The sequence below is a fragment of the Hemitrygon akajei genome, chromosome 20 (assembly GCF_048418815.1).
Source record: "Hemitrygon akajei chromosome 20, sHemAka1.3, whole genome shotgun sequence".
In the NCBI taxonomy this organism is placed as follows: Eukaryota; Metazoa; Chordata; class Chondrichthyes; order Myliobatiformes; family Dasyatidae; genus Hemitrygon; species Hemitrygon akajei.
Window position 1 is genome coordinate 53,596,120 of NC_133143.1, and position 25,428 is coordinate 53,621,547.

General features: G+C 38.4%; 1 protein-coding gene across 1 annotated transcript in view; it reads left to right on the forward strand.

Moving 5' to 3' along the window:
• The window catches only part of ankhb (ANKH inorganic pyrophosphate transport regulator b), a 130,826-nt gene that overhangs the window by 62,242 nt on the left and 43,156 nt on the right, over positions 1 to 25,428 (forward strand). The window contains exons 3-8 of the mRNA XM_073024329.1: positions 76 to 194; positions 8,197 to 8,280; positions 10,919 to 11,089; positions 13,452 to 13,586; positions 16,947 to 17,039; positions 19,949 to 20,035. Coding sequence (XP_072880430.1) covers positions 76 to 194; positions 8,197 to 8,280; positions 10,919 to 11,089; positions 13,452 to 13,586; positions 16,947 to 17,039; positions 19,949 to 20,035 — 689 coding nt within the window. The remainder of the gene's footprint in view (positions 1 to 75; positions 195 to 8,196; positions 8,281 to 10,918; positions 11,090 to 13,451; positions 13,587 to 16,946; positions 17,040 to 19,948; positions 20,036 to 25,428) is intronic.

Below are 25,428 nucleotides of genomic sequence, written 5' to 3' on the forward strand. Positions count from 1 at the left end.
GTAAAGTGAATGACCCCAGAACTTGTAAATTACATGTGATAATTTTGCCCTTTATTTCATCTGTTCTATTTTTAGCACACACCGATCTGGGATATTATATCATCAACAAATTACATCACGTGGATGATTCTGTGGGAAGTAAAACAAGAAAGGCTTTCCTCTACTTGGCTGCTTTCCCAATGCTGGATTCATTGGTAATGAGACATTTAACTTTTAAACAAACAACTGTGTTTCATTGACTTCTATTTTTACAGCAGTTGTCTGACCGTGATTTTTAAAATCGGGGATTGGCCATTCTGAATAGAGATGTGGAGAAATTTCTTGACCCAATGGGTAAATAAATGTTTGGAATGAGCTTTGGAGGTTCAAGCAAGAAACCGATAGATGTATTTTAGATATTAAGGGAATCAAAGGATGTGGAGTTTGAGAAAGAAAGTGTTATGGAGGTGATCAGTTCTGATCGTCAATGGTGAAGCAGCTCTGAGGGATCAAATTGTCCACTGCTTCCTTTGTAGAAATGGCGGTCTTCAAAGGTCGTAGATTCCTTGTTTTTTGGATTGCCAGGGAAAAAAAAGTAATAAAATATATTTTGTCTGTCAGTGCTTGTAAAACATTGCTAATTACACTTTGATAATATACTGTATCATTTTACAGACTAGGTCTAAAAACATTGTTTAACTAAATGTTGGGCATAAATTCATATAATAAATATTTATGGTTTGGTATAGGTCGTAATATGAAAGAAAACCTCTATGCAGTGGGAAGTGATAATGTTTACATTATTATTCATTTCTAAGTATCCTAATTTTTTCTATTTAAAACTTTGTCACAAAATACAAGGTCATTAGCAATGGCCCACAGTTTCTTTAGTTCATTGAAGACATTAGTCAGTTATTTGTGCTGTAAGGTTGGCACTAATTATTAAAACACACATTACATGTTCCACTGGAATACAATGTACAATTACTGAGTTATTGTTCATTTAATGAAATATGCTTCCCATTTAATAATGAAGTCTTAAATTATTCTTGATCTCAACTATTATAATACTATGACTATCAAACTACTCAAGTGAATTATAGTGAAGACCAGGGTTTGTTGCATTGACTTGTTAGGAAAAAGCAGAAAACTTTCTCAAGTTAAGTTGGTTTATTACAGCTAAAAGAAAATCACTCCTGTGTATTAATATTTTTAGACATGGCTTCTAACATGTTGCAGCTCGCTTGTACGAATTCTTTTGTATTCGTTAATGCTTTTGTTTTTATTTCCTTTTGTGCACTTCTCTTTCTCTTCCATTTCCAACTTTCTCAACTGACACCCATTTTGTTTCTGTATCTTTCTATGGGACATGGTTCAGAGTGGTTCTTTTTTAACACAGAAATTGAGGAAACACAAGACTGATTTTGTGGTACTTTATAAAACAAACACACTGCTGCTTTATGATTGGCGATATGTTGTTGTGTGTGATATTAATTAACTTGCATGTATTGATGAGGAACCTAACCAACATTTAAGGACCCCTCGCCCAAGATAAACAACAGCACAAGGTGTAACTTGCACAGGATGTGCCTCATTTAGATGCCTGTGACCTAATCAGCAGATTGAAGAAAGTTACTTTTGTTTTGAAAAAATAAAGTTGTTTCCTCTCATTCCAAAGAGGAGCATCTGGTCCAGAGTAGGGCACATTCCTGTTCTTTAAATCACAACAGCCAGAGGTGGTGACCATGATGCTATTACAGAACTAGCAACCTGGGTTCAATTACATCACTGTCTGTAAGAAATCAGTACATTCTCCCTGTGACTGGTTTTCCTCCAGGTGCTCTGGTTTCTACCCACATTCCAGAGGTGTAAGTGTTAGTAAGTTAATTGGTCACATGAGTGGTGTGGGCTGCTTGGGCTGGAAGGTCCTGTTACATGCTGTATCCCTAAATCTCTTAATCTCCCTGTTGGCAAGGTAGCCAGTCTAAAATGCAAGTTAGTGCATCCACATACCACTTCTAGAGGCTTGATTCTTTCTCTGTGTCAGTTTGGTATTTAGATTGTGCCATGAGGTCATCTCTTATTCATTAATTTTCTTTTATTTTTCCAATCTTTATTTTGCAAATGTCAACAAACATTAAGTTGAAGGGAATCTTGTGGGGTTTTTTGTGACAATAGGGAAAGTTAAATAACACTGAAACGTTGAAACGAAAGTTCACAGCTCATCCCCTTCAACGTATTGAGTTCTTCCGTTGCATCACTACTGGTTTTTATCTTAACTGTGTTAGATGCATAGTCAAAAGTATCTGGGTTTGACTTAAAAGAGAGTTGTTTTCAATGCCAGTTTTGACATTTTAAAGGAACCTCATTATACAAGCTGGTTTAAGAAAAACACCATTTTTGCAATTTGCAAAAAATTTCCTCCTGACACTGCTTCAAACTTTCATTAATAGGCAATCTGCACGTTTGCATTATCCCACCACTGATAATGTTTTAGCTATGTTTATTCAGGAAGCTTTGTCATAAACTCCATCTGTTGATATCAAATAACCAGTAAGTGTTTGAACATTTTCATGAGTCAAGGTAATATAGATTCATCTATTCAAAGTATATTTGAACAGTGCTGCATTTGCAGGATAGCTTATTAATTTAACTGGCTGATAACAGGTAACTAAGAACACCATGGCAGTATTAATTCAGAAAATGTCTGCTCTAAGGAGGAAAGGCTCTAAGTAAAAATAAAATCATGCTTATTATATTATTGCCAAGTGCTATAAGATGCTTGTGCACAGTGAGTGTAAATTGTGCTGTTTAACTGGTAAAAGTGACCCCAGTTCAGAGGTAGGTTCACACTGGCTGCAATACAAAGTCCCCAGCTAGCCTGCTGGACAGGTTTCTAACGGTGGTAAGGACATTTGACTCTTAATCATTTTTAATGCAGCTCCTTCCAGTGACCATCTACTGCACGCAGTATTAAATATTTCATTGAGGTATATTTGACGTCACACTGACAGATTAGATTTAATTGTTAATATTCCAATCCCAAGATTCTGCTGCGTTTATTATTTTGCTTTTGAAAATGAAAGCTTGGGTTATGCATCACTTGTATTTTTACAGCAACATCCTGAGACTGATTGTTGGAGATGCACATTTTTATACTTCTGGTAGCATTCCAAGCAGTTATTCATCTGTATATCTGTCCATCTTTCTAAGGTATTAATTCCTTCAGTTTGTATTGGCTTACGTGCATTAAAATACAATTTGAAGCTATCAGCAATAACAGGGTGTACTTGTTCCTGGATGGACAGAATGCCTCGTGCTCCATTAGTTCTAGTAGATCACGATAGAGGTACAAAGGAAAGATTATAACTGGGGGAACCATCCCCCTCTAATTAAACCTCGGAGAAGATAAATGAGCAGTTGTCCTTATCCAGTGCTTGGTGAAATTTGCATTTTAGCTTGACATTTGAAATATATTGCTATTGCTTGCTCAAAGCAGAGAAGGAATGTGTGATATTCATTTAAATGCCATGAACAAATTTGTAGGAGAGTTTAAACCTAAATACCAGAGTTAGAGATGGTCATATTATTTAAAGCATTTGACCACAAGACATTGCAAAGTTAGGCTATTTGGCCCAAGGGGTCTGCTCCACCATTCTGTCTTTGCTAATTTAATATCAATCGCAACCCATTCTCCTGCCTGCTCCCCATTAGCCTCTGACACCCTGACTAATCAAGAACATATCAACCTCCACTTTAAGTATACTCAGTCACTTTGCCTCCACAATTATCTGTAGCAATAAATTCCCCAGATTCACCACCACCTCGCTGAAGAAATACCTCCTCATCTTTGTTCTAAATAGGTGTCCCTCTTTTATGAGGCTGCGTCCTCTGGCCCTAGATTCATCCACTATAGGAAACGTAGTCTCCATATTCACTCTAACTGGGCCTTTCAGTATTCACTAGGTTTCAATGAGCTCCCATCTCATTCTTCTAAACCAGTGAATATAGGCCCAGAGCCCTCAAATGCTCCTCATTCATTAACCTTTTAATTCCTGGAATCATTATCATGAACCTTTTCTGGACCCTCTCCAATGCTAGCACATTTCTTCTTAGATAATGGATCAAAACCACTCACAGTACTCCAAGTGTGGCCTGACCAATGCCTAATAAATCCTCAGCATTACGTCCTTGTGCTTATATTCTAGTCCTCTCAAAATGATTGCTCACACTGCATTTACCTTCCTTACCACTCTCTCAACCTGGAAGGTAACATTTAGGGAATCCTGTACAAGGATTCCCAAGCCCTTTCAGAACTCTGAATTTTGAATTTTCCCCCAGTTTATAAAATAGCCTTTACGCCTTTATTCCTTCTATCAAAGTGCATGACCATACACTTTCCTACACTATGTTCCATCTGCCATTTCTTTGTTCATTCTTCCAAACTGTCTTAAGTCCTTCTGTAGACTCCCTGCTTGCACAATGCTACCTGTCCTCCACCTATCTTTGTCATCTGCAAACCTGGTCACAAAGCCATCAACTCAATTATACAAATCATCGCCATATAATGTGAGAAGAAGCGGTTCCAATAGTGACCCCTAAAGAACACCACTAATAGCCGACAGCCAAACAATGCAGACACCCTTTATTCCCACTTTTTGACTCTTGCCAGTCAGCAAATCCTCCTATCCATGCTGATATGTTTCCTTATTTTGTTAAGTAGACTCATATGCAGCACCTTGTCAAAGGCCTACTGAAAATTCAAGTAAACAAATCCACTGACTATCCTTTGTCGACCCTGCTTCTTATTTCCTCAAAGAATTCCTTTAGATTTTTCAGGCAAGTTTTCCCCTTAAGGAAACCAAGCTGACTTTATCATGTGTCTCCAAGTACCCCAAAACCTCATCCTTAATAATGGGCTCCAACATCTTCTCAGCCACTGATATCAGGCGAACTGGTCTAAAATATCCTTTCTTCTTTCTCCACCCCTTCTTAAAGAGTGGAGTGACATTTGTAATTTTCCAGTCCTCCAGAACCATTTCAGAATCTAGTGATTCTTGAAAGATCGTTACTAATGCCTCCACAATCTCTTCAGCTGCCTCCTCCAGAACCCTGGGTTTAACCTGTTTGGTCCATGTGATTTATCTACCGTCAGACCTTTCTGCTTTCCACGCACCTTCACTTTAGTAATGGTGGCTATGCTCACTTCTGCCCCGACACTCAAATTTCTGGCATGCTGCCATTGAAGACTGAAGGAAAATACTTAACTGCATCTGCCATTTTTGCTATATTATATGCTCCTTCTGTTCCTTGTCTGCTGTCTTTGACTTCCCTTGTCAGCCGTGGTTGTCTCATCTTCCCTTTAGAATATTTCTTTATCTTTGGGATGTATCTGTCCTGTGCCTTCTGAATTGCCCCTAGAAACTCACACCATTGCTGTTCTGCCATCCTACCTGATAGTGTCCCCTTCTAATCAAATTTAGCCAGCTTCTCTCTCATGCCTCTGTAATTCTTTTTGCCCCACTTTATCTTCTCCATCTCAAACTGCAGGATGAACTCTATCGTATTGTGATCATTGCCTCCTCAGGGTTCCTTTATGTGAGGCTCCCTAATTAAATCTGATTCATTACACAACACTCAATCAAGGATAATTTGATGGCTTCGGGCCTGTTCTTGCTAGAGTTTAGAAGAAAGAGAGGGGAAATGTAGAAGGACTTAGACTGATTGGGAGAATAGTTAAATAGTGACAGATAGAATGTGATGTAAGGAAGTGTAAGGTCATGAACTTTGGGAGAAGGAATAAAGGCATTTACTATTTTCTGAACATGGATGGAATTCAGAAATCTGAGGTGCAAAGGCCTTGGCAGTCCTTGTGCGAGATTCCCTGAAGACTAACTTATAGGTTGTGTCGGTGGTGAGGAAGGTAAATGCAGTGTTATCATTTATTTCACGAGAGCTAGAATATAAAAGCAAGGATGTAATGCTAAGGCTTTATAAGGCATCGGTCAGAGTGCATTTGGAGTATTGTGAGCAGTTCTAGGCCCCTTATCTGTGAAAAGATGTGCTGGCATTGGAGAGGGTCCAACGGAGGTTCACGAGAATGATCCTGGGAATGAAAAAGTTAACATACGAGGAGCTTTTGATGAATCTGGGCCTCTACTCACTCGAGTTTAGAAGAATAAGGGGGGGAATCTCATTGAAACCTATTAAATATTGAAAGGCCTAGATTGAGTGAATGTGGAGAGGATGTATCCGATAGTGGGGGAGTCTAGGACCATGGGGCAGAGCGTCAGAATAGAAGGACATCCCTTTATAACAGAGATGAGGAATTTCTTTAGTTAGATGGTGGTGAATCTGTGGAATTCATTGCCTCAAATGGCTGTGGAAGCCACATCATTGGGTATTTTTGAGGCAGATGTTCATAGGTTCTTGATTAGCAAAAGTGTCAAAGGAAAATGAGGTTGAGAGATAACAAACAGCTATGTTAGAATGGTGAAGCGGACTCAATGGGCCAAATGGCCTAATTCTGTTCCTATGACTTAGGGTCATAGGGAATGTGGGAGGAAATTGAAACAGCCAGAGGAAACTTTTATGGTCACAGGAGAATGTACAGACTATATACAGTCAGAACCCGGGATCATTATCAAAACTATCTCTCTGAAGCTGTGAATAACCAACCCAGCACTGTGTTGCCCCTACACACGCTTTAAACAGCATTCATAGTGCTTTCATAGTGGTAATTTGCTAAGCACATCATCACCCACGTTAGTTCCTTATGAAAGATGCCCCTTCATCACCCCACACCCTCTTTGCATCATATTTGGTTAGGGAAACAAAGTGAGCCTTTTCTAGGAACATGTTTTTAACTACACCATCATTCACAGCATTTGCATTGCTTGAAGAAATAATTGACTAGTTTGTGGAGGAGTCATTCAGAGGCCTTCCCTGGAAGCTGATACGATTTCCAACGAATGCAGATGTTGTTTCTCCAGTTATTAATCGTTTTTTATCGTGAGTGTATCTCTGTAGATCTGTTAGGTGTGTAGTGCAGGCATAAACCGTGAAAGGAGTGGGAGGGGGCTCTGTGTTAGTGGTTGGTGTAGGGGAAGGGGTGGGGATAATGAGAGGAAGGTGTCAAGTTTGCACATCCTGTCCAGGAGGAGTGTGCTAGGCTTAAATCTTCCTCCAATAAATTATTCAAAAGCTAAGATTTTCAGTCAGTGTTGATAGAGATCTGCCATCTGCTGATGGCACTTCTGTAACACCTTCCCTGGGGGAGTTTGCTGGAGAAGTAAAGGTCAGCATAGTTCTGATGCCCAGAACATCCCAGGCACAGATGGTTGATCTTTGCCGTGATTCCGATTTTATAGCTAATTCCTTGTGCTTCAGAACCCCGCTACTCAGGGCTCAGCTTCTACCAGCAATCTTTCAGCAGGTGCAGGAGGGAAGATAGCGGAGAAACATATCAGCGAACGGTGACAAAGTGAGGACTCTCCCTGACCCCTGTCTGTCGATTCACTTAAGGATCCTCGAACACTGGCTCCATACCTAGGTAGAGAGGTATAATTGAGGTCGTGTTAGCCCACCCTGAAAGCCTGTGGCTTTGAGATTCCCTGGCCAGTGTAAATGACAGTTCATCAACAGCTCTCTGTGTGTATTTGATATCAAGTTCAGTAGATGTCACAGCCACTTGAATGCTTAAAGCATGAAGAATTCTCGGACTCTAGAATGCCAATAATTTAGAAAACTACGAGCCCAGGGTACACAACTAACAAGATAATTCAGTTTGAACAGCCCCTTCGTGGAAGAGACACAGAACAGCAATTCAACACAGTTTCCCACAGCAATGAGGAGGAACACACCAAGACTCAGCAGGATGACACAGTAAAGGAGAAAAGCCAGAAGTCCAGATCTGTGTTGATCCAAACCTCAGCAAGAAAATTCTGTGGCCAGATTTTGAGGAGTTGATCTAAAAGTGAAAAACGTAGGGCAGTAACCTCTGGATTGATCCTAATCCCAATGTGTAATTCAAGGTTGATTAATGCATGATGAGAGGCCTGTTGAAAGTGGTTGAGCTGCTCTTTAGAAGAACTAGAACTGGCGTCCGCACAGGGAGACTCACCAACACTGTTAGACTGAGTTCCTATGACAGGTGCATGAGCAGTAAGAGAACAGCAAAATGAGTGAATGCAGTTTCATGGTTTTTGTTTTGTTTAGGCATGGACCCATGCTGGCATTCTGTTGAAGCACAAATACAGTTTACTGGTGGGCTGTGCCTCTGTCTCAGATGTTATTGCTCAGGTAAGTTAGTTTGTACCCTTGATAATGGTGGGGAACAGAAGAAGGTACAAAATTTTAAACTGTAAAATTTACTGCTGAGTATTCAATATGTTATTATATTTTCTTACGATTATTTTATAAGGTCCTGAGTTAAATAAAAATGCAATTGTTTCAGCAATATTTTACTGAATTAAAGTAACCTGAAAAATCGTGCTCCAAAAATTTATTCTGTGAATTCAGTTACATTAGTTTATCTGTTCATCCATCTACCCACCCTTCTCCCCCCCCCACCCCCCCACCTTCAGCCATGCCACTCAGCAATCCCCAGTTTAATCCTAACCTAATCACGGGATGATTCAGAATGACCAATTAACCTACCAACCGGTAAATCTTTGGTCTGGGGAAGGAAAACTGGCCACCTGGTGGAAACCCACACAGTCATGGGGAGAACGTATAATCTCCTTACAGAGGTGGGAATTGAAACGATGTCACTGTGACTGTAACGCATTCTGCTAACCACCACACCACCATGCCACACCAGCACAGCAGAAATGTGGGAGAGGATGTGCGCTAGTTGTAGATGACCAGAAACAATAGAATGGAAATATATCTCAGTTATACAGGAGTGTTGGTTTTAAGGAGATCGTTCATGTGAAAAGTTTACCTGATATCCATCCTGCAGATTATTGTTTCAATATTTGAGTCTAGCCAATGTTATGATCAATTAATTGCCTATTGAATATTGGAAAGTCTAGATAGAATGGATGTGGAGAGGATGTTTCCTGTTATGGGGGAGTCTAGACCAGCCACAGAATAGAAGGGCACCTGTTTAGATGAAAAGGTGAAGAGAAATTTCTTTAGCCATAGGATGGAGAATCTGTGGAATTCATTGCCGTAGATGGCTGTGGAGGCAAAGTCATTGGATATATTTTAAGTGGAAGTTGATAGGTTCTTGATTAGTAAGGGTTGGCAGGGAGGTGACAAGGAGAAAACAGATGAATGGGGTTGAGAGGGATGATAAATCAGTCATGTTGAAAAGGTGGAGCAGACTCTGTGGGCTGAAAGGTTTAATTCTGCTCCTAATGTCTTATTGTCTTATTGTCTTATGGTCTAAATAATTGCTATTACGTGATAAATATTTTAATGTAAGCTTCTGAACCTCTTCATCATCCAGACTTTAAAAACTTACTAATAGTTTTTATTTAAATACTATGACAAATACTGTAGCAGAAAAATAGAGAACTTGGAATTAGTATAGAGAGGCATTTCGCAGTTGGTGAAATTGTGTGTGTTGCTCACAATTGGTTGTTGAGCTATTTCTTTAAAAATGTCAAATTCAGATGTAACAAATTATTTGGATAAGAGCTGCCAACACTGTTTATTAAGATATAAAATTATCTGAATCTGATTCATTTCTAGCAATTTGGGGGAGAATCCATCTGTTTTGTCTCACCAGAAGATCAAGTTTATGCTCTTCCTATTACAAAATGTACCTTTTCACGAGTCCAGTGTTGTAACCTCCAACATCGTTGCCGATAGCTGCATGAGTCTATGATTATCCTTGTTACAACCAAGTACTTCCTGACCTGCATTAAATCTATAGCCAATGGCCCTCTGTACCCTCATCCCACTGATTTAGCACATCTAACAGTCCAGATTTACTTTCAAGCATCCTTCAGCTGATATTAAATTTTCCCTGAAATCTTCATTTGTTCTGCATTACTTTTCCCTTTAGTAGTGCAAGTTAAACCTTGTCCATTCCATTGTCGAAAAGTCACCAAAGTGAATGAAGTGCTCTCTGGGTGTGACCTTGGTAGCCCTCTGAATGTGCAAACTTGCAAAGTGTTGATATAAGCTCTATGTGGTCAAGATGGTGATACCACTTCCATTCTTTTTACTAGTCTGTTGATACCTTGAACATAGTAAATGATGAGATAACCAGTAACTCTGGTCTTCCTCATTTTCCTACTTATTAATGTTTATTGTTTCTGTGCAGTTTTTGATAGTAATATATTTATCACTGACCAAATATATTTGGCATCCAGTTTCATTTATAGAATTGTAGTATTGATACCAGACATCTCCTCAGCTTTTTGTTTTGCAAATTTAACTGCCCTTTTAAAGTTCAAAGGGAGATTTATTATCAGAGTACATACATGTCACTACATACAACCCTGAGATTCTTTTTCCTGCGGGTATACTTAGCAAATCTATGGTACAGTAACTGTAAACAGGATCAGTGAACAATAAACTGTGCGAGTGCAAATTTAAATAAATAGCAATAAGTAGCGAGAGCATGAAATAACAAGATAAAGAGTCCTTAAAGTAAGACCATCGGTTGTTGGATCACCAGAAATAGAATGAGTGTAGTTATCCCCTTTTGTTCAAGAGCCTGATGGTTGAGGGTTGTAACTGTTCTTGGACCTTGTGGTGCAGGTCCTGAGGCACCTGTACCTTCTACCTGATTACAACAGTAAGATAGGAGCATGGCCTGGGTGGTGAGGATCTTAACTATTTCTTACAATTGTTTTTACAAAAACAATTCTAAATTTCTTTTTTGTGTTTCACTTGATGGTCCAGTAACTGAAATCTGTATAATGATTTATTATAAGCAAATTATAAACAGGTTGTGGCTAATCAAATTTACCTCTTTTTCCAGATTGTATTTGTATCCATTTTGCTTCACAGTCATTTGGAATGTACAGAGCCCCTCCTGATTCCAATTCTGGCCTTGTACATGGGAGTGATGGTTCGTTTTACCATGGTGGGCCTTGGATACTATAAGAATGTGCATGATATCATTCCTGAAAGAAGTGGACCTGAAATGGGGGTAAATATTAAGGTCACTGAGCTAGCAAAAGGGAAAGATTTTGAACAGTTTAAGGTCAAAGGAGTCACAGGATAAGTAGCAGTAGGTATTAAAAAAGCTAGTATGAGAACATTGGGTCTCTAATTAGACTTAAAGGATGCACACAATTGGAATTTGACCATTTTTTTCATATTTTAACACACCCATTTTTCACTTGTTTTACAATATGTGGTATAACTTCTCCGTTTTGCTCATTAGGTGCATCAGCATTATCAGCTGCTAGTTTTTGTCAGACATGGCTCAGTTCCCATGGCTTAGAGTCAAGCCAACACACACTACCTCATCTATGCAGCACAGCTTAAGTCAGCAAGTCTTGGTGAAACACTTGGTCAAATTCATTCTGGGTATGTAGCTTCTCAGTTGATGCATTCAGAGTGCTTAGGGACTAGCTCCAACATTATATTGGCTTGCTAAAAGTATGAGAATATCAGTTCACAACAGTTATTCAAGGCTCATGGCCATTTTAGGACTGGGCAAAATACTCGGTCTGTTAAATATCTTAGTTTTTAAAGTAATACTTTGTATTTATTCAGTGTCTTAAAATCATGCTAAGATGTTTCATGGATCCACAGGGGTGAAATCTGGACATTAAGACCAAGAGTTATGGGAAGCAAGTCACTTCCCTACTTGCCTTATAAGTGGACTACAAGACAAAGCTGCCATCATATTATATACTTGGCACCAGACCTAGAATGAATTTCAACCCTTTTGTCATCTTCAGTCCAACAATTTAGTAATGAACAACTTAACAAGTCTGGTGACCTAATTATTCTCCTACTGTCTGATAATTAACAAGTCCTTTATTCAAACTAAATTATTACCACTTCCCTAGTAGTCCCCTCCATGATTTAACAACATTTCATGTGTCACCTATCAAGACCTTTTTCAAAAATTCAAGGATGTTATGTTTCTATTTGCCCTTCATCCACATTCTGAGAACTATCAAATTTACCCAATGGGGTTTCCCTTTGATAAAAATAAGTTGATTCAGCCCCTTTGTATGCATAACTTTTCAAGAGTCCTGTAAGTATTTCTTGAATAATGCATTTCAGCACATTACTATGGACATCAGATTGTGGACAATGCATCCCTCACTTTTGCTCATTTTACTCATTCAAATAAGAATGATCTATATACAAAGAAGTTCAAAATCACTACCACAATTGCCATTATCTCTGTTACTTTCTCTTATAGTAGCAGGAGATCTATAGCATTTATTTGCTTTTAATTGCACCGATATCTACAGTGCTCTTAAATGCCAACAGTAATTGCTTTAAACACAAAGTACACTGCAGATGCTGTGGTCAAATCAACACGTACAAAAGCTGGATGAACTCAGCAGGTCGGGCAGCATCCGTTGAAATGAGCAGTCAACATTTCGGGCCGAGACCCTTCGTCAAGACTGCTTTAATTGCTTTAAGTTTTTCACTTCCTTTTATATCATTGATTCCTTAGTATTTCCTAATATTTCTAATGTTTACTTTGAAGACATACTGTATAAAATGGTTGTTTAACATTGCAGCCATTTTCTTATTCCTCACTATAATTATTGCCATCTCTCAGAGTCTGATGTCTAATTTTTTAATGAGTTGTCGTGGGTCTATTTATTGCTCTGTGCTTTCAAAAATCTTATTTCCCTTTTTGACTGTCTTTTGGTTTCTAAAATCTTTCATTCTTGTTATTCTTTTCAAAGTTAGCTGCCATTTTTTCATCTAACACTATTCTAAATCTCTTTGGTAAATCAGAAAAGGAACAAATTCCTTGCAGGTATTTTTTTTATTTCATATTGAAATTAATATTTGAAAATAATGGGATAGTTACATTTCTTTAATTACATACAATCATTTGTTTTAATCTTATTTTCTAACTTGGTCATCTTCTCCAAACTGTGTAATCAGGCTGTAAGCTTATAAATTTCTGGAACTGAGAATATCATTCTCAAACCTCAGCCTTCCTTTTACGATTTCATTGTATTATGGTTGGCCTGTCCTAGAGAATTCTTCAGTGTATGATTACCAATTAACTTGTCTCAGTTTGCAAAACTTTGGAGATAGTCTTTACTCTCATTAGTCCATTGCATGTTGTTCAGAGAAACATTTTCAAATGTGTTTTATGAAGCAAAATATAGGCATTACAATGCACGCACTAAAAGAAAAATGAAAGATGGAATTATAATGTGAGAGGATGTGAAAGGCTCAGAAGGGATCATGAGAAATAATTGATTAAAAAGGATAGTTTTGGGTCCAGAGTAGCAGAAAATGGACATAGAGTCACTTCTGTTTGATATCCTTCTGCATTAGATCTGAACTTTTTCTTTCTGTAGGGTGAGGCTACAATAAAGAAGATGCTGGCTTTTTGGTGGCCTTTGGCCTTGATACTAGCTACTCAGCGAATCAGCAGACCCATAGTCAATTTGTTTGTGTCTCGTGATCTGGGAGGAAGTCGAACAGCCACAGAGGTGAGTTTATTTTAGTGCATTAGGACTATAAGATATAGGAGCAGAATTAGGCCTTTTGGCCTATTGAGTCTGCTCTGCCATTTCATTAATGGCTGAGCCATTTCCCCCTCAGCCCCAATCTCGTGCCTTCTCACCATAACCCTTCATGCTCTGACTAATAATTTATACAAAGTAAGTTCAGAAATCAGATTTACAGGGACAATATCCAAATGAAAGATTGGATACATTTATACCAAGCACCCCCTCATCTTCACCTCTACCACTCCCACCACTGTGGTTCCTTGATATATGGAAGTGCACCATAGAGCCCTGTATTTTGTGCTGCTGCTCTTAAATGAAATCGCAATCCATTTTACGTTATTGTAATTATGTTACTTTGATTTCTGTTTTTAAAAGGTATTTGATAAATTATTGATTAATAATAATTCAATACTTTAAATAAAGCATTAATAAAAAGAAGCTTTGATTTTCATTTGCAACCAAAATGTTTCATAGGAATGTTCACTTGAATAATGACCATCTTTGCAGAGAAAGCAGTAAATAGATCACTTTATACTTGAGTAAGCAAAGTGAAATTCTTTAATTCTTAATGTGATGTCACTTGTACATGTTGTCATTGTGCCATAAATGATGAACAGCTCTTCGATCCATTATTCTCTATACAAAGATTACTCAATCATTCATGACACATGTATCCCCTGTAAGCAGACTTAACATTGTCATTGTTCTATTCGTACATGTGATTAAAATTTTAAATGACAGAGTGATCACTTATAATAAAAGCCAGTTAATTGAATTGTTTTAGTATTTAGTAGACATCTTGCTGTTACTCTCTTGCAATTGTTAATTAAATTTATACCGCTCAGAAATGGGTCCTTCAGCAATCTATGTTCATACTGATTATCATCTGTCTTAGCTACCCACTAAATACTCATAAATGGGATTAGATATGCACGTAATCCCTTTTATGAGTACTTGGTGAATAGCCTTCTATGTCTTAGCAGTTTAAGAGTTTGTCCATATATTTCTTTGATGTAAGAGTCTCTGCCTCCAGAACTTTATCAGACAATTTGTTCCAGATCACCCTTTCCCTCAAATTCGCTCCAAACCTTTTATAACTTCCCTTAAATCTATGCCCTCTGGTTTTATCACAAACAAGAGAAATTCTGCAGATGCTGAAAATCCAAGCAATGCACACAAAATGCTGGAGGAACTCAGCAGGCCAGAGTATAGGTGACATTTCGGGCTGAGACCCTCTGTGCCAATTTGGAGCCTCCCTGTGCATGGTCCCAAGTGACAGAAAGCAAACTCCGAAAGAGCTTCATGTTCACAATATATTGACATCATTCTAATGGTCAAGATGGCAACTGTGTACATCGCTCCCATAGTCAACATCTTCTGGATCGACCAGGAAACTATTTATTTCACTTCTGTATTCCATCTCAAATGTGTTTCTGGAACTGTTGGAGTCTAAGGGTCCTGGCCTGAAAGTTCAACTATACTTTTTCTCCATAGATGCTGCCTGGCCAGCTGAGTTCCTCCGGCATTTTGTGTGTGTGTTGCCCTCTGGTTTTAGATACCTTATGAGGAAAGGTTCCTTACTATCCATGTTTTTATGTGCCTCACAATTTTATATACTGCAATTGAGCTTCCTGTCTTCTCCACCACTCCAAAGAAAACAAACCCAGCCTATCCAGTCTCCCCACATAATTGAAATTTTCTTCCCCAGGCAATATCCTGGCAAATCTCTTCAGAAACCTCTTCTGTACAACCATGTTTTCCTTATAATGTGGCAAACAAAGCTGTACATAATACTTCAATTGAGACCTACTGTATGTTTTACAAAGTTGCATCGTGACTACTACGCTCCTCGATTCTTTTGCTCTGGCTAATGAAGGCCAGAATTCAGTATGCTTTCTCCACCATTTTCCTATGTTGCTACCTTTGGGGATTCATGAACTGTCACACCAAGGTCCCTTTATTCATTGATATTCACCAAATCCTATTTATGTGATGTGTCCTACCTTTATTGGGCCTCCCAAAATGCATCACCTTACACCTCTACAGATTAAATTGCGTCTATTGCTCGGCCTAACTGAGCAGTTGATCAATATCATTTTATGATCCAAAAATATTCACTATCAATGCCACAAATTTTCATGTCGAACTTCATATTCGTACCTCCTATGTTTGTACCTAAATTGCTAATTTGTATGACAATTAGTAAGTGTTTCAGCAGTCATCTGCATGGTACAAACACTTGTCTTATCACAAAAGGAATCCTCCAATGTCACTTCCTGTCTCCAAGCTGACTTGGGGCCTACATCAATATGCTTTGTTACTTCTTCATAAAACTCATTCCTATTAATCAAACAGGAGTACTCATCAACAAAGTGCTGACTGTCTCTGATCTTCCACTGATCGACCCCTGTCCTCGCAATGAAGATTAATCCTGTCCCTCTGCACTTTTTCTACTAACTTCCCCACCATTGATATTAGACTCACTGGCCTCTGATGAACTGGATTATCACCATTGTCCTTCTGGACTAAAGCTACCGTATAGGATGTCCTGGGAAGTTACTTGCGGCCAGTGAAGATTTAAGCTCAACTTTTATTTTTCTTTTGTAAGTGTACTTTGAGGAAAAATAATTGAATAATCAATTCAAAAAGGATAACATTAAATAAAAGGGAAGTCTGCAGGAAATAAGGAAAAATAGATCCTGATTTTGGTATTCATGGTACTTGCCCTAAAACAGCTGATTTACTGATAATTGGAGACTACACATGAAGGGTTTGTATTAATGGCTTTGTGTGGCTACAATTGCATACAAAATGGACTGTACTCAAACACAAAAAAATTGCACTTGCTGTTTTAAGAAGAAGCACATTGTTTACCAAGAGGAATGTCATGATCCTTTGTTATTTCCTTATGAAAGAGACCAAAGCATAGAAAACATTCTTGCAGTTGGCAGGAGGGCAGTGGCAGATTGACATAGTACTGCAAATTGAAATGCAATCATCCTCCATTGAAGTAAGGGAATTGCCTTTGGAGAAACTTGCTAAAATGCTGATGAGATTTTGACCTGCAATTCTTTCAACCTTACTTGATACTGATAATATCAACGCAATTATTAATTGGCAACTAATGGTCGTTATTCCAAAGCAAATTCCTTTATTGCTTTCCACATGCAATCTAGGAACCAGCAAGTCAGCAGAAAATTAGATAATGTGGTTAACACCTAATCTGCTATCATCAATTTAATGCTCATGATCAAACCAAATATTATTCTGTATGAGAAAGTTATACAAATAAATTCCTGTGAGCTTACTAACATTTAATTCTGTTTTTTTTATTTTAAGGCCGTCGCAGTTCTGACAGCAACTTACCCAGTTGGTCACATGCCTTATGGCTGGTTGACTGAGCTTCGAGCAGTTTATCCTGCTTTTGACAAGGTAATGCTAAGCACAGCAAATGCATGGACAGTTGATTGATGATGACAAGGAAGAAACCTCATATCACTGTTAGATTCACAAAAATCTGGTTCTGATGTATGTACCCAATGTGCGTTGATGATTCTTTAGACATTAGCACTTTTCAGCCAGTTAATCTTATATGCATATTCAATCTTAACATATTTAATAAAAGAATTCAATTTGTCCATTGACTCCATTTCATGAGATTTAGAAATAAATTATTATTCATTATAATACTGCAATGTTTTAAATAAACAAACAGATTAATTAATTGATTAATAAATAAATAAATTGATAGATAGATTAATTAATTAATTGATTGATTAATTGCCTGTCTTTAAATCTGAAATTTCCAGAGTTGTCTTATTTTAAGAATTGTGGCTTGGAAATTCTGTTACTGAACATGAAGCTTTTATGCACCATGCAGTAGGACTTGGTTGAAAATTCTGTTATTGTCATGAACACGCACGAGTCTTCAGTAATTGCTTATGGTGCACATATGCATGTACAATGATGTCAGAGAATTAAGACTTGCTCCTTGATTACTCGAAGGCCCATGAGATGCTGCTGCAAGCATGACGATTTATGATTTAGCAGGATGGGTTGGTCCTCGAGGATGCTACTGATGTGGATTGTGTATATTTCAAAATTACACGGTACAGTAGTGTAGAGGTTAACACTATGTTTTACTGCACCAGCTATAAGATTGAATTGCTGCCACTGTCTTTAAGGAGTTTGTACCACAAAGTCTCCCCATGACCACATGGGTTTCTTCTGGGAACTCCCACATTCCAAAGACATTTGGTTAGGGTTAGTGAGTTGTTGGCATGCTGTGTTGATGCTGGAAGCACGGTGACACTTGTGAGATGCCCCCAGCACAATCCTCACTGATTTGATTTGTTGCAAACAGCACATTTCACTGTATGTACATGTGACAAATTAATCTTTATATTTTATTATAAGGCTTGAAGTACTCGAGAAAGTGAATAATGTGATATTTCTTCCCACACTGATACAATGTGCATTAAACTGCAGTCATCAGTATTAGCTGCCCACTCTCCCCACCTTTATTTGTCCATTTCTGATTAAAGCCTTCAGGCACCCATGGCACAGAGCGCATGCTTCTTCCCCTGAGCACCCATCATGTCCTGTCCTTTATCCGTAGCCATTTGAACTGTACACAGTGTAGTATTGAACTCATCAGACTACATTGTTGTACACTGCCAGTATTGCTGTGGTACAGTGTACGACAATGTAGTCTGATGAGTTCAATTAATGTATGAATGGGTTGGCAGTATTGGTGCAGTAATTATTTTACCAGTGAGCTGACTAGGGATGGTGGGGGGGAGGGGACCATTATGTGATCATAACACACAGACAGCTTCACAAAAGTTTCAACTGCTTAGTAGCGTCTCCGATGGACAGGATAGTAAGAAGCCACAGAGGTTTGTAGACTTGGCCAGCTCCATCATGGACACAACCCTCCTCACCATCAAGGACACCTTCAAGAAACAGTGCCTCACCATTAAGGGCTCTCACTTTCTGGGGCACACTCTCTTTTCATTGTTAACAACAGCGAGGAGGAACAGGAGCCTGAAGACTCGTACGCAATGATTCAGCGATAGTTTCTTCCCCTCTGCCAAGAGACTCGTGAATGGTCTATGAGTGCTACCTCATTATTCCTTTTACTCTGCACTATTTATGTTGTAATTTTTAATAATTGTATGCCCTGGCACTGTAATGCTCCTGCAAAACCACAAACTGCACATCAAGGATGTAATGTTGAGGCTTTATAAAGCACTGGTGAGGTCTCACTTGGAGTATGCTGAGCAGTTTTAGGCCTCTTACATAACAAAGGATGTGCTGACATTGAGGGGGGCTCAGAAAAATGATTCTGGGGTTGAAAGGCTTGTCATATGAGGAGTGTGTGTTGGCTCTGGGCTTTTACACACTGGAATTCAGAAGAATGAGGGGTGACCTCTTTGAAATCTATCGAATGTTGAATGACCTTGATAGAGTGGATGTTGAGAGGATGTTTCCTGTGATGGAAGAATCTAAGACCAGTGGACCTCAGAATTGAGGGGTGTCCTTTTAGCATGGAGATGAGGAGGAGTGTCTTTAGCCAGAGAGTAGTGAATCTGTGGAATCCATTGCCAGAGGTGGCTGTGGAAGCCAAGTCATTGGGTACATTTAAGGCAGAGGTTGATAGATTCTTGATTGCTCAGGGCATGAAGGGATATGGGGAGAAGGCAGGAGATTGGGACTGAGAGGGAACAGCCATGATGAAATGGCAGAGCAAACTCAATGGGCCAAATAGCCTAATTCTGCTCCTATATCTTCTGGTCTTATAAGACAGTGATGATAAATCTGATTGTGATTGTAATGTCCCTTAAGGAGAGGGGCAGTAAGGTTTGAGTGCATCTGTACAGGAAAGGATGAATTGCTGATCTTTGTGATGAGTTAAAAGCTGGAAACACTCTAAACAGGTTTCTGCATCTATCAAGGTCATTAAATTGTCTTGTATAAATACTGAAAATTATTTAGTAACGCTGTAATGGAATTTTTATCTAAAAATAATAATTGATTCTGATTATGATACAGGTTGCATGAAAAAATTGATAACAAAATTCTTATACCAGTTGTTAAAATTGCAATCTTTATTGGGATTGTTATTTTCAATTCGTCATTTATTTATGAAAGTAATTATGAAAATGATTAATTCAGCCAGCATTTTGTAATATAAACTTTAGGCATTGTAAAAAATGGCAGCTCAAATCGTTTGTCATTACGAACTATTGAATCATTTGGAAGCTAATGGATGACAGTTTAAAAATATATAATATTTTATTATTATGATACCAGCAACTATTATTTTTAATTTATTACAGAACAATCCCAGCAATAAACTTGGAAACATCATCAATAAATCACACATCAAGAGATTTACTTTTACCTGCTTGGCTATCTCTGTCACAGTGAGTACAGAGCTTCTGGACCAAAGTTATTTTGATAGTTTATGATAATTAATTTGATTCTCTTTAATTCATTCCATTTTTTTCTACAGGAAATACTAACGTACATGCTTAATTTGTTAAAAAGTTAGGCTAGAAGTTTAAAAGTGGTTGTAAATTGTGTCATGTGCTGCAATGCAAAATCAGCAAGAAACGAAAGAATACCAGACAAATCTATCAAGTAATCGGAAAGGCAAATGGAATCTTGGCCTTTATTGCAAAGGGGATTCAGTATAAAAGTACTTAAGTCCCACTGTAAATGCGTTGAGAGCATTGGTGAAATTACACCTGAAATACTGTGCGCCATTGTGATCTGCTAATTTAAGGAGGATATGCTCGTTCTGAAGGCTGTTCAAAAGAAGTTTCACTAGATTAATTCTCAAGTTGACAGGGGTTCTGTTAGTAGGAATGATTTAACAAGTTGGAATTACATACATTTGTGTTTAGAAGGGTGATGGGTGATCTCATTAAAACATGCAAGATTCTGAGGGGGTTTTAGATATTGAGATATTTCCTGCAGTGGGAAATTCAGAAATACACTAGGGTGCATTTTTTTTTCATAAGGAAGAAGTCTTCCTGTTTATGATGGAGATGAGAAGCAATTTCTTCTGAGGCTCTCAAATCTTTAGAATAGGGAATGTAGAAAAGAATAAGGGTTATAGAGCTGAGGCCCAGAGCAGCTATTATTTTATTAAATAGCGAAGCAGGTTTAAGGAATCATTTAGTTTACAGCTGCTTATATTACTCACAAACTTTAGTTTGTATTGTTATGCAAACTGTTAGTAAATTAAAGCCATCAGTGATAGGCCTGTGCCCTTCTCTGTGGTGCAAAATTGAAGTAAGCTTCTACACTATTTTCATGTTACCGAATATAAAAATACTGTACCAGATCTTCAACATATCAAAATACCCCAGAGTCCTCACATGAACTCTAATTGTGTTAAATCATTTAAGGAAGTAATGATGTTGGTTTGGTCAAAGTGGTAGGCTTAAATGACTATCTTTAAGGAGCAAACTTTTAGTAGAGAGGATTCAGGAAAAACATCCAAAGCATTGTCCCTTGACAGTTAAAAACCTTGCTGTCAGTAATAGAGCAAATTAGAGATCTGCTTTTGTCTGGAATCAGAGAAGCCATAGAGTGCTACAGTGCAGAAACAAGCCCTTCAGCCCATCTAGTCCATGCCAGCCTGGTTTTCTACATAGTCACATCTACCTGCAACAGGACCATAGCCATCCATACCACTCTTGTCCGTGTACCTATCCAAACTTCTCTGAAGTGTTACAGTTGAATCCACATCTGCCACTTCAGTTGGCAGTTCATTCCACACTTCAGGTTCCCCCTAAATATTTAGGCTTTTACCCTAAACCTGCAACCTGTACTTCCAGTCTCACCCAACCTGAGGGGGTGAGAACCTGCTTTGAGAGTTATATGACTGAAGGAAATTACACAGGTGGGATGGAGTATTGCTTAACTGGGAGTCTTGTAGGTCGGTAAGCACTCTCGTAATGGCAGAAAATTACTTGGTCTATACTAGCTTTTGGCCTTCAGAGTTTTGGATGATCTTACAGAAGTGAGATGGAGATGGCCTGCCAATGGCCTTCTCAATTGGATGTAAAAGTTCCTGCAGTTCTGTTTCATATAGAGGAAAGGAATTATCACAGACATTTTGTCCAGTAATTATCATTAAATCAGCATCAGTCAAACACCTGCTCATTTTGCATTCACGTTTGTGGATGTTTGTTGTGTACAAGTTGGCTGTCATATCTCCAGCTTTATAATTTTGTAAGTTAGAGTATTAATTGGTTTTAAAGCCCTTTGGGAAGCTTTGGAAGAGGTGAAATGTGCTTTATAAATGTCAACACAAATAAAAATCCCGGAGGAACTTAGCAGGCAAGGCAGCATCTATGGAAAAGAGATATCATGTATTATTATAAATGTCTTATGATTTTCTTTCATAAAGAGATGGAACCTAAAATGTTACTTGCTCTAGATGCCTGTATCCTCTGCTATTTAAAGAAGGAAACTTGAAGAAGTGGAGATTGATCGGTTTTTGAATAGTAAGGGTGTCAAAGGTTATGGAGAGAAAGCAGGAGAATGGAGTTGAGAGAGTTTACAACTCAGCCATTAACAAACAGTGGAGCAGACTCGTTGAGACAAATGGCCTAATTTGTCTACATCTAATGGTCTTATGAATTGACTGGAGATATCCAGTTCTTAATAAAAATCTTGGATAAAGATAAAAGTAATATAGAACAAGGGATCTTTGAGTCTACAGTTTAATACATTGAGAGTATGCAGGGCAAGCTTTTCATTATACCTCAGTATATGTGACAATAAGAAACCAATTTCAGCTGGGCATTAGGAAAGTGGATGTCTGTAGCCTTTTAAAAGCAAAAATCGTCTGACTAATATGACTGAAGTAACAGAGGTGGCGGATAAGGATGGTGTGATTAATGTGCTTGTAAATTGTGATCAATAATTCCTTGACAATGTTGTCACATAATGGATGTTAACAATATTAAAATTCATAGGATACAGCAGTTTGCCCACAGGTTTAGCTAAGACATAAAATACCAAAATAATGGTGAACAGTTGTTTTTTCTGACTAGAGGGAGATTTATAATGGATTTCCTCAAAAGTCAACACCACGACCACTGCTGCTTTTGATATATATTAATGATCTGGACTTGGAGATGCAAGATGTAACTTTTAGGCTTTCAGATGAACAGAACTTAGAAATGTGGTAATCAAATAAGCTGCATAGTATTGATCAAAAGACAACATTTACTCAGGAAGTGACATTTTTAATTTCAACTAAATGTGATTAGTTGATAGGTAGAACCAAAGACAATGTGAACTGAATGACTCAATCTGAAAAGACCCGTAAGAGCAGCTGCGGTATATTTGAAGATGATGAAGAGAATGAGTATTTGTAAATCTATTAACAAATGAGACAACAAAAAGAAATGATGTTATGTTCAAACATCTAAAACAGTAGTTAGACAGCTGGAATGTTCTGGAGTATTTAGTCAAGGTTTTAGGGAGGATGCAGAAACTTACTGGAAGAAATGGGCTAGCATTTCTGTGGATTTTGCAGAATAGCTGGGCATTCTCCTTGGAGCAAAGAAGAGTGAGTGGAGAATTAGTAGAAATTGTGGTCCTGATGGAATAACTAACAAAATTCCATTGCATTGGAGAAGGGTTTGTAATCAAAGGATGGAGATTTAAGATGATTGGCAAAAGAAAAAAATGAAACAATTTTATTTAGCAAGATATTCTGGTCTGAAAGGAACCATCTGCAAACGGAAACTGATCCAATAGTAACATTTCAAAGTGAACTAGATAAAGAGGCAAAGAATGTGAATAAAACCAATTTGATAAGCTATCAGACAAATGTTTATTACATAAACTAATGAGTATTGAGTGCAATTCTGGTCACACAACATTAAGGAAAGATGTTACTAAACTGGAAAGGATGGGGAAGAGATTTGCAAGGATGTACTAGAACTGAAAGGTTTTGAGTTGTAAGGAAAAGCTGGATAGTTTGGGTCTTTAATCCCTGGCTCTCCTTTTAGAACTTTATAAAAACAGGAGGGGCTTAGATATTGTGAATGGTAACGGTCTTTTTCCTAGCTAGTGGTGCCTAAGACTTTTGCACAGCTCTATATATTATGCTTTTACAGTTACCAAATAACACTTAATACTAACCTGATTCAAAGCAAAGTACTCTTAATTCCATTTCCCAACCACCCTCCTAATCTATGCCATATACAGTACTGTGCAAAAGTCTTACGCACTATATATATGTGTGTGTGTGTGTGTGTAAAATCACAGTAGATTTACTTAGGCTTTTTTGATACTGATCAACAGAAAAAGACAGTTTTTTTGTGTCAAAGTGAAAACAGATCTCTACAAATTGATCTAAATTAATGACAGATATAAAACACAGAAAAAATTGATTTCATAAGTACTGTATTCACCTGCCTTTAATATGACACACCAAATCATCACTGGTGCAGCCAGCTGGTTTTAGAAATCACATAATTAGTTAAATGGTGATCTGTTTTGGAGATGTGCAGTCAAGTTGTTTCAATTGACTGTAGTAAAAATACACTTGTATCTGGAAGGTCCAACTGCTGGTGAGTCAGTATCCCAGCAAAAACTACAGCACGAAGACAAAAGAATATTTCAAGCACTTTAGTGAAAAGGTTATTAAAAAGCACAAGTTAGGAGATGGATACAAAGAGAAAGCTGTTGAAAAAATTCATGTGAAATCTTGGCTAGAGTTTGCCAGAAGGCATGTTGGAGCCTCTGAAGTCAGCTGGAAGAAAGTTCTATGGTCTAATGAAACCAAAATTGAGCTTTTTGACCATCAGACTAAGGCTATGTTTGTTGTAAGCCAAACACTGCGCATCATCAAAAACACACCATTCCTACCGTGAAGCATGGTTGTGGCTGCATTATACTGTGGGGATGCTTCAGGCCAGCAGGCCCTAGAAGGCTTGTGAAGGTAGAGGGTAAAATGAATGCAGCAAAGTACAGGGAAATCCTGGAGGAAAACCTGATGCAGTCTGCAAGAGGTAACCATTCAAAGTAACCATTCCTGCCCCTGAGCCATCCAAGTCTCTGTAATAGCCACAACATCATAGCTCCAAGTACTGATGCACACTCTAAGTTCATCTGCTTTGTTCATAATACTCCTTGCACTAAAATAGACACATCTCAAACCATCAGTCTGAGTGCATCCCTTCTCTATCACCTGTCTATCCTCCCTCTCGCATTGTCTCCAAGCTTTCTCTATTTGTGAGCCAACCACCTCATCCTCTGTCTCTTCAGTTTGGTTCCCATCCCCCAGCAATTCTAGTTTAAACTCTCCCCAATAGCCTTTGCTAACCTCCCTGCCAGGATATTGGTCCCCTTGGGATTCAAGTGCAACCCATCCTTTTTGTACAGGTCATGCTTGCTCCAAAAGAGATCCCAATGATCCAGAAATCTGAATGCCTGCCCTCTGCTCCAATCTCTCAGCCATGCATTCATCCTCCACCTCATTCTATTCCTATAGTCACGGTCACGTGGCACAGGCAGTAATCCTGAGATTACTACCTTTCAGGTCCTTCTTCTCAACTTCCTTCCTAACTCCCTGTAGTCTCTTTTCAGGACCTACTCCCTTTTCCTACCTATGTCATTGGTACCAATATGTACCACGACTTCTGGCTGTTCTCCTTCCCACTTCAGGGTATCGTGGTCATAGTCAGAAACATCCCAGACCCTGGCACCTAGGGACAAGCTACCATCCGTGTTTCTTTCCTGCGTCCACAGAATCGCCTGTGTGACCCCCTAACTATAGAGTCCCCTA